The sequence below is a fragment of the Anabrus simplex genome, chromosome 2, assembly GCF_040414725.1.
Source record: "Anabrus simplex isolate iqAnaSimp1 chromosome 2, ASM4041472v1, whole genome shotgun sequence".
NCBI classification, from domain to species: domain Eukaryota; kingdom Metazoa; phylum Arthropoda; class Insecta; order Orthoptera; family Tettigoniidae; genus Anabrus; species Anabrus simplex.
Window position 1 is genome coordinate 1,056,356,379 of NC_090266.1, and position 10,391 is coordinate 1,056,366,769.

The 10,391-nt window shown below is 36.3% G+C and overlaps 1 protein-coding gene across 1 annotated transcript in view; it reads left to right on the forward strand.

Moving 5' to 3' along the window:
• LOC136864688 (E3 ubiquitin-protein ligase ZNRF1) overlaps window positions 1-9,899 on the forward strand; it is a 405,587-nt gene extending 395,688 nt beyond the window's left edge. Inside the window, exon 4 of the mRNA XM_067142001.2 lies at window positions 8,154-9,899. Coding sequence (XP_066998102.1) covers window positions 8,154-8,211 — 58 coding nt within the window. The 3' untranslated portion in view covers window positions 8,212-9,899. The remainder of the gene's footprint in view (window positions 1-8,153) is intronic.
• Window positions 9,900-10,391: the final 492 nt, after the last annotated feature.

Here is a 10,391-nt window from a genome sequence, read left to right on the forward strand (position 1 = left end):
TGAACTCTACAATAATAAGCGTTACGTTGTTGTCAGCAATCCCCGAATATGTAACAAATAAAAATCAGCATTGGATGTTATAGCCGATATATTTATCCAAATATGTTATCAAAATACATCATTTTATACAATATGTCATAATAAGCGATGCTGTATGAAGTGATTTTTAAAAATACAGTGTTTATATAAGATTTAGACAGGACCGTTAGATTTTGCCATTATATCCAGTACGTCGTTAAAAGCAATGTCGCTATAAACGGTTTTGACTGTATTTTAGTAAGTTAATTTTTTCAATGGAACAATGTCTATTGACATTAACAACATAAAACTATAGTAAATTAGAATGTCAGTGGTGGTATTTGTTTTGGTATTCTAATATAAGTATTTTACGAGTTATTGTAGTTTGAAAATAAATACAGACAGTTGTCTGCTCCATTCAACTGTCGAGTAATGAGGCTGTGATGTTCTTATGTTTAAATGTAACTTAAAAGCTTTCCAGTGTGTCGAACGCACAAGTTAAATAAAGCATGACACTGTAACACACATGTAGAAAAGCACATTATTAAACAAGAAATAAAAATACACACTATTAAACAAAGAATGGCACGTTTCGTTCTTGAAAGAGCATCATCAGATTCTATCCAGTCACATTCATATCTTTAGAATATTTATATTTATTTCTATTTAATATTTGGGAACCTGAAATCTGGAACTTACCTTAATGATGACCTCCTTTGTCTATACTCCAGCATTTACTGTGAGGTTTTCTGGAAACTGTTGCTGTGTCATTGGTGTGGGTCCAAAATGGCTGCAGTTCATTGACCTACTTTTGCCACATCATGCCCCACTCTTTGTATTTAGGAGCCTGGTAGCCATTGGAAAGAAATATTAAAATTTTTATTTCTTATTTTAACTATAATCTATCAACTGATATACCCACTACCTGTGACTGAAAGTAAAAGAGACTGCAGACAAAGCTGCTCTTACCATTCTTAGAACAACAAACCCAGAATAACAACAATTCTCCAAAGACATGTGACTTTGGAATGCTGGCGTCAAAGATGCTATACGAAAGAGGATCATGACAAAATAGGCGATCGAAAGGAATTGAGAGAACACAAGTTTCTTGGTGACTGAATACTGTCTTGTTAGACAACCTACATTACAGTCTACCTGGGAGGCAATGGAGATTATGTTTGTGATAAGAGCTTCTTGGTATGCAGTCCTTTATGAAAAACGTGAAATGCGCAAAGGTGAGTGCAACTGCTACTGACTTGTCAAAACAAGACGTGGGGTAACTGAAGATATCAGACATTTTACAGTGTCACTGACAACTAAACGTAGAAGACACCAATCTTGACAAAATGTTTAATTGAAGGAAAGTGGGAGAACCCTACTGAACCTACTTAGTAAAAAGTCTTAACTGAGGATTTTCCCCATTGGCCAATACCAGACATCAGTGGCATCAGTAGACCCATCAAACAGATTGACTTTGCAGAAACAAAGACGATTTTATAGAAAATGAAGCCAGGAAAAGTCGCTGGCCAAAGCTACCTTGCGACAAGGCTTTAGTACTCTCAAAGATGGGATGTAGGAGGCTGATTAACATTACTCCTGATCCAAATTGACCTGTGAAATGTGCTATTTGCCACCAGATCCAATTTCTGTGTCTTGCAATGAAAAGCTTTTAACAAATTCTCAATGAATGTATTTGCAAGTTTGTCAAAACGACTAAAAATCAAGCTGGAGTTTTTTCAGATTTGAGCACAACCAGTGGAAACCATGCTGCATGGACGGAAGTTGAGAAGCACTGTGAAAAGAACAAACTGCTTAATTTTTTTTTCCTGACATGCTGGAGGCCTTTGATTGTGTACTACATGTTCTGCTTTGATGTACTTACACAATACAGTGTCTAGGTAATACCTTGTAAGCTAGGCGCAATTATATCATGCAGTGCCAAGAAGCTACATCCAAACAGCTGCAAGACCATTCATTAACTTTTGCATTACGGTGCCCATCCACCGGAGTTTGACCCTTCCCCCTCTCCTGTTGTTATCACTGCGATAGACCTTGTTACGGCAGACCTGCTCTGATCAATACCTTGGAGCCTTCTCTGAATTGAGGATGTCAGGTGAGCCACTGAAAAAAAAAAGGTTAATCCCTGTAATGCCTACCCAAAGACAGAATGATTGATTGACACACTATAGACTTTAACTCAACTCAGAGGCAGTCATTCAATGGAATGAAGGGAATGATTCACTTCCTTAAAATTTGCAAAGAAGCATTGTGCTTATTTTAAATGAAACATGGAATTTATCTTAGAATATTTGTTAATATTGCAAGCAATTTTTCCATGACTGCTGTACATGTTATAATTATGAAAAATTTATGTAGGCTAATCCGTCCTTCAACTCGGATACTGTGCTTTGTTATGTTTTGCATTCCCTCGGTCCTGTTCGGAAGAGACGTAGCTTTGTAATATTTTGCTTTCTCTTGTTTCTGTTTGGAAGAGAATGAGTTTTCTAATGCATTAGTTTTCTAATGCATTCCTTTACCACTCTCTTTGTTTGTGCTACTGTGAAGAACTATTATCGTAATAGAAAAAAGAAATCGTGTTCAACTGTATTGATGAATAATTCTTAAATAAAAGTCAATATTATTGTACAATTGTTTGACTGTACAAGTATTTACTTTCAGTTAAGAATTGTCTGTCTCTTCTGTTAAGATTTTTTCTATTACATGTGCTGTTCTATAAATTAACATTATATATCATGTGAGTTCATGATATTTGCAAATTTATATCTAGGATTACATACATATATGGGGGACTAAGTCAGGCACATTCTGTACTGGGAAGCAAGAACTCATTCCACTTGACGAGGGACAAGTGTCACCTGCCAGACTGGGGAGAGGGGTGGAGAGAGAGGAGTGCTGATGAATGCTGGAGGGGCAGCTGAAGCAGGCATTTGGAGTGCAAAATTTTTGAATGGAAGACAGATTCCTGATTTACCAAATGCAAAATATGGTAACTGTGTTTGTCATTTTAATGTTGATGAGCATGGAAGAAATACATGGTTTGTGTAGTTGCTGAAGAACCTCACAATTATACTGTTGGCCATGTTTATTATTTTCAAATGGAAAGAGCACTTAGAACAATTCACTGCTCGATGATATAAATCATTTGTTGAAAGCTGTGCAACAGCAGCAGCAGCGTCAAGAGTAATTGCAAAGCTATATATGACCCAAAATACGTCTCACAAAATTTGGTTCCTCAAGGATTGGCTATCAGCTAGAACAGCAGTTCAAATAGGAGAATATTGACATAATGAACAAATTCAAATAAACGTCGTGACTTTCGTATTACTTTTAAGTAGTAATTTTCTTAGTCTGTTGGAAGCTGTGTTGCAGTCGACATGCAGAATACGAAGTAACAGAGGAAATTATATTGAGCTCCTGTCATTCTTGAGAAAATATGGCAAAATTTTAGAAAGCCATTTTCAGAAAGCCCCTGTTTTCTCAGGATTGTCAAAATACATTCAAAATGATTGATAGTATGTATTGCCACTATATTGACCGCTGAAATAAAGAAGTAAATAGAAAATTCTACATTCTTTGCAGCTATTTTAGATGAGGCCAGTGATATAACTGCACATTCCCAACTGTCAACAGTTGTATGATAACTTACTTTCTAATGGAGACATTGCTGAATGATTCCTGGGTTTCAAAGACAAATGATTCCTGGATTTCAAAGACATCAGTGCAAATCATGCAGTGTCTAGAGAAGTGAATGGCTTACAGAAAAATATTTGGCACAGATACACAATATTCACGTACTGTTTAGCACATTGATTTAGTTCAATGCTCTCCTAGTCACTGCCAAACATTAACAAATGTATAATGTTTATCATGGTTCTTGGCCATTTTACTTCTGTTTTTCTCGAAGTCCACCAGCAGCAAAGAGAGAGATTTCCAAAAATGTGTCCAACCAGGTGGGATTATAATTCAAGACTTTTTGAGATGGTTTGAGAACACAGAGATGATCTGACAAACTTGTTTTCTGAAAATGAGATTAAGACACTAATCATGATGCCAGAGGTTTTGTATCTGCTTTATGTGATTTTTGAGTTGAACTTCCTATTACTCAGTTTAGCAAAATATTTTGCCTAACCACTTCTCTGTATGGTACTCTTGAGGTCAGGTTCCTTGATATTATACATTGTAGTGTACAAGAAAGACAAAAGAATGAGAAACTCTCCTCAACAACAGGAGAAATGGTTTTTAGTCTGTCTGGCGTATATGCAAAGAGGACATATGACAGCCCCGAAAGAGACATAACAACAGTTGCATCACTGACAGCAGTGATGTTAGAGCATATTACTGCCATTAATATTGTAAAATTAACAATAATGTATGCAGCTAAATCCCAATTAGTTTCAGTAATTTGGATAGTTTATTTTTTCTTCAGTTAGTTAGTTAAAGTAAATAATCAGTTCCCATATAAAGCATTTTCTTCACTTAAACAGTCAAGGCCAACACTTCGATTTGCCCATCTTAGAAGTGATCTCATTAAATGAATATTTACCAATGAGCATCTCTAAATTACTTGTGTATTTGAAGCAGTCAGGCTTATCATAATTTGCTTTTAAGGAATTATTCCACACATTTTGTGGTTTGATTGCCACTATACTGGTTACAAGTGCTTCTCCGGAGTGGTCTTTCTCTGCATTTTGACAGATATACACTTACTGCTGAAATACATAATGATGAGACACTTTCACACCTGTCCTTAATATGGATTGAAAAATAGTTAGTAAAACTGAAGTACCGAGCTCGATAGCTGCTGTCGCTTAAGTGCGGCCAGTATTCAGCATTCGGAAGAGAGTGGGTTCGAGCCCCACTGTAAGCAGCCCTCAAGATGGTTTTCTGTGGTTTCCCATTTTCACACCAGGCAAATGCTGGGCTGTACCTTAATTAAGGCCACGGCTGCTTCCTTCCAACTCCTAGGCCTTTCCTATCCCATCGTCGCCATAAGACCTATCTGTGTCGGTGCGACGTAAAGCCACTAACAATAAAAAGTACTAATCTTGTTGCATTACGTGCTAACAAATGTAAAATACCAGTTTTTTTTTAGCTACTCTCCGAAGCGATTTATCTGGACTGACTTGTAGTCTTGCCTGTATGTCTTCTTATCTCTCCTGTGTGAGAGCTGTTCTCCTTTCCTGTTTTTCTCATTAGTTATGGAACCAGTACTATGCCACTTGTGAACGAGTTGTTGCACGTAACGTACTGTTGAACCGGGAAACTGTCTATGGAAATTTCGAAGGCACCTTTTGACTGGTTTCTTCTTCTTGTTAAAAAGTTTCAGGTGCTTAAATCAGGTGATTGCAACCCTGGGTGAGCTCAGAAGTGCTTGTTTTGTGGGTACATATACGGCCAGAAAAGAAGGAGAGGTCAAATGGATGGTATCGCGATTGACCTATCTAATTTGTGATACCTGAAGCCATCTCTGTTCAGTTTTGATTCGGTTAATTTATAACTGTTAGGTTCTTTAGTCTGCTGAAACTTATTTTGAATAAATACATTTATAAACTACTGAAAAAGAAGACATATGGTAACAGAATTATACGTGAAAGAGAAACAGCTTAATCAAAATAGAATCTATGATAGCAACAATAATAAGGCAAGCATTAAAAATAAAACTCCTAAAAGTAAAGTACAACTTGCATTATTTGCTAGAGAGGTGGGAAGTGAGAACTTCATTAAGATAAGTTCCAAATTTCAAATTTTAACATTTTAAACAGAAATAGACATAAATGTTCATACATTTCTAAATATTTTTCAGTGTGATTGATAGAATCTTACGATGTTCTTTCAAGAATGATACATGTTATTATTTTTATTTTAGTTAAGTTGCTTGTTTTTCAGGTATAATTCTGTTACCATATGTTTTCTTTTTTCAGGTAATTTATAAATTTATTTATTCAAAATTAATTTTGGCAGACTGAAGATCCTTACAGTTATAAATTGACCTGTCTAAGGCTCTTGATAGGGTAGATCATGGGATACTACTGACAAAAATGAGTGCAGTTAGACTAGACAAAAGAGTGACTGAATGGGGGGCTATATTTCTAGGAAATAGAATTCAGAGAATTAGACTAGATGGGCTGAGTGGCTCAGATGGTTGAGCCATTGGGCTTCTGACCCCAGCTTGGCAGGTTTGAACATAGCTCATTCCGATGGTATTTGCAGGTGCTCAAATACGTCAGCCTTGTGTTGGTAGATTTACTGGCACATAAAAGTACTCCCACGGAACTAAATTCTGGCGCCTCAGTGTCTCCAAAAACCATAAAAGTAGTTAGTAGGATGTAAAGCCAATAACATTATTAGTAGGAATTCCTTAAGGCAGTATTATTGTATCTTTTTTGCAAGTCGCACCGACACAGATAGATCTTTTAGTGATGATAGAACAGGAAAGGGCTAGAAGTGGGAAGGAAGCGGCCATGGCGTTAATTAAAGTACAGTCCCAGCATTTGGCTGGTGTGAAAATGGGAAACCATTGAAAACCATCCTCAGAGCTGCCGACAGTGGGGTTCGAACCCACTATCTCCTGAATACTAGATATTGGCCGCACTTAAGCGACTGTAGCTGTCGAGCTCGGTATTGTATCTTTATGTTTAAAATAGGTAATGATATGAGTAAGGAACTGGAATCAGAGATGGGGTTTTTTTGTGGATGATGTTATGCTGTGTAGAGTAATAAGTAAGATACAAGATTGTGAGCAACTGCAAAAAGAGTTTGACGATATTGTGAGATGGACAGCAGGCAGTGGTATGATGGTAAATCAGTTGAAAATCAGATTGTGAATTTTACTTATAGGAAAAGTCCTCTCAGTTTTAACTATTGCGCTGATGGGGTGAAAGTTCCTTTGGGGGATCACTGTAAGTACCTATGTGTTAATATAGGGAAAGATCTTCATTGAGGTAATCATATAAATGGGATTGTAAATAAAGGTTACAGATCTCTTCGTACGGTTATGAGGGTATAAAGCGATTGTCGCAAGAATGTAAAGGACTGGGCGAGTTGGCCGTGCGGTTAGGTGTGCGCAGCTGTGAGCTTTCATCCGGTAGGTGGTGGGTTCAAACCCCACTGTCAGCAGCCCTGAAGATGGTTTTCCATGGTTTCCCATTTTCACACCAGGGAAATGCTGGGCCTGTACCTTAATTAAGGCCACGGCCGCTTCCTTCCCATTCCTAGGCCTTTCCTATCCCATCGTCGCCATAAGACCTATCTGTGTCGGTGCGACATAAAGCAAATAAAAAAAGAATGTAAAGGAGAGGGCTTGTAAGTCTCTGGTAAGACCACAAGTAGAGTAATATTCCAGCATATGGGACCCTTACCAGGAAAACGTGATTCGAGAATGGAAAAAAATTCAAAGAAAGCAGCTCAATTTGTTCTGGGTGATTTCCAACAAAAGAGTAGTAGTAGTAGTAGTAGTAGTAGTAGTAGTAGTAGTAGTAGTAGTAGTAGTAGTAGTAGTAGTAGTAGTAGTAGTAGTATGAAAATGTTGCGAAGTTTGGGAATACTTGAGAGAAAGTAGATGAGCTGCTGGACTAAGCAGTATGTTCTGAGCTGTCAGTGGAGAGATGGCATGGAAGGACATTAGTAGACAAATAAGTTTGAGTGGTTATTTGAGAAGTAGAAAATGTCACAATATGAAAATAAAGTTGGAATTCAAGAGGACAAATTGGGGCAAAGAGGAGATATGGATTGGAATAATTTGCCAAGGGAGATATTCAATAAATTTCCATATTCATAGAAATTATTTAGGAAAAGACTTCTGAAAGGGAATCTGCCACCTGAGTGATTGCCCTAAATGCAGATCAGTGGTGATACATATATAATAAGCTCTTCTGCAATGTTCTAGATCTATTGTACTTCATTGTTGTTTGGGATAGCTTGAAGTGTAATGATGATTTTTTTTTTTTGGACCACTGACCTTCTCACAATGTGGCTGATTTTGTTTTGAACATATAAATGTGCTGTGTAATTGAAGTTTTATTTGTCATAGTGATATATTAATCAAATATGTTAATATTTCTGTTTAATGTGTATAACCTCAATCTTAGTAATTTGATTGTGTTTTAATTTTTTAGCTGCATTGACCGGTGGTTTGATGTGAACCGATCTTGTCCAGAACATCCTGGTGACTAGCATCTTCACAACTTCTGCATAGACTGCATACCTAAGAATTTGGTGCCAGACTAGGAACGTGTACTTCACTGGTTAATTGGCCATTGGACACTGCAGCTTGGTCTTGGTTGTGATTTTAATATACTGGAGACTTATAGGAGGTTAGAAGATGTGTCGATAATTCCTGTTGAACATGAATAACAAAATATTAAAGCCTACCTGTTTAGGAAAAAGAACTATTGAACACATGCCAAGAGGAAAAGAAAACTAATACGCTTCCGTGAAAAATCCTAAAGGGAAATAAAAATTTTAAGGTGTGAAAGGATTCCCTTTTTTTTTCATATTTACTGTGGATTTCTATGAACATCGGTAGATATAAATACACTGTAATTGGTTTGAACGTACATTGTATCCATTATATGAATTGTGAACTTTCTGATCACAGGGAGAAAGTTACGAAGTTATATCAAAGATTTTATTAACAATGTTATTATTACAGTTAAGTTTATTTGTATATTACATATATGAATAAATTGGTATTTCATTTAAATTGTTATGATACAAGGAAAGGATCATTAACACTTGATATTTGAGATCTTTCCAAGTTTCTGAAATTGAATATATTTTGCCAGCGTTCTTTTGGTTGACTACTGTGCTCTTGTATTCTGCATGTTTGAAATTAAAGAGTAATGTCGTCTGCCTTCCACTTAGTGTTGCCTCACATGGAGCACAGTTTTGGGTCCAAGTGGACTTGAGGCCATGATTTTAAAAATGCCGTCCTGATCAGGATTTAAATCATCATAGCTTGGCACATACTGTTTAACCTTGCTTCCTTTTAAGTATCTATACCTACATATAACTTAATTGCTCTGGTGTAGGAAAATATTACTTTTTATTGTCGAGTACATTAAATTGTGTGTCAGTTTTCAAACATGTTTGGCCAGTGACTGATGGTAGTTTGATCATGTGCTTAGTTGCTCATTAACAATATATATAAGCTCAGTGCATATGTAAACTTTCTTTTATTTTCATGCTTTTTGCTTCTCTTCAGTAGTAATCTGCACAGTTTGGCATCAGTCATTTGCAAAACACCATTGTGAACTGGCTTCCTTTTTCAAAAATTAAAAAAAATATATGGTTGTAGACTGCAGACAACTGGGATAAAATAGAATTGTCATTTAAGACCATCAGAAAATCTGTATGGTTGTAGGACAATATCCTCAATAAGTGTTATTCCTCCTTTCTTTGTCCTTTTAATACATACATATGTAGAATGGATTATGAGTCACAGATTGGAATTTTTATAAACTTCTTACCAGTGTCTTTTTCGGCATGTAATTGGAACACAAAGAAGCTAATTAGACAAACTGTACGGGCACATACCAGCATTGCATTGAATGAGATGAAAGTATCTCAGTCTTTGCATATTAAACTTTAATATTTTTGATACTTTCATAATAAATCTCATTAAACAGAGGAAAACATGCTTTGGGAATACTCAGGAGTGTTTTATTTCTGGATGTATCTATTAAAACTTATTTTAAACGTTGTGATGGATGAGTGAGTGAGAGAGAAGATGTATGTATATATTTAAGGAAAACCAAAGATGCTTACTATCATGGAATGAGGTGGGTAAATTATTTATAAAATTGTTTGTAAATCATTGTAAATTGATATTATATGTGTTATTAAAATCAACATCTCAAACACTCCGTGGTATAGGCATTGCCTCTTCCCTTTTACATTCTGGTCTTTCCATTCCCTTTCTTTTGTTCAGTGTTTAAAGAAAATAGATTGTTTTCTGTCATTTTTTTGACATCCTGATCTAGATTTTAATATATTCCACCTAGTTTCATGGATATTCTGTGTGATTTCTAAATAACCAATCACAGTAAAGTGGTAGGGCTGCCATGCACTGACCCTTCTGTGTATGGCTTTGCTTTGTAGTTACTCTTTTGTTTGCATTTCACTTTTATGATATTATATGAATAAATACAAGACACTTTACTAAACATGTATCATAGAGTACTGTTTGGTAGCTCACCATGAGCCAGACAGTACCTTTCGTCCTGTGTTTACAATTTCTCTTACTCTGCCTGTGTTGACCTGACGGGTTAACGTCAGCACAACAGCAACGGCCCAAGCCAGCCTGTGCTAGCTCACTGCATGACGTTACCTCAAAAGTGAGCTTAGCTGAGCCA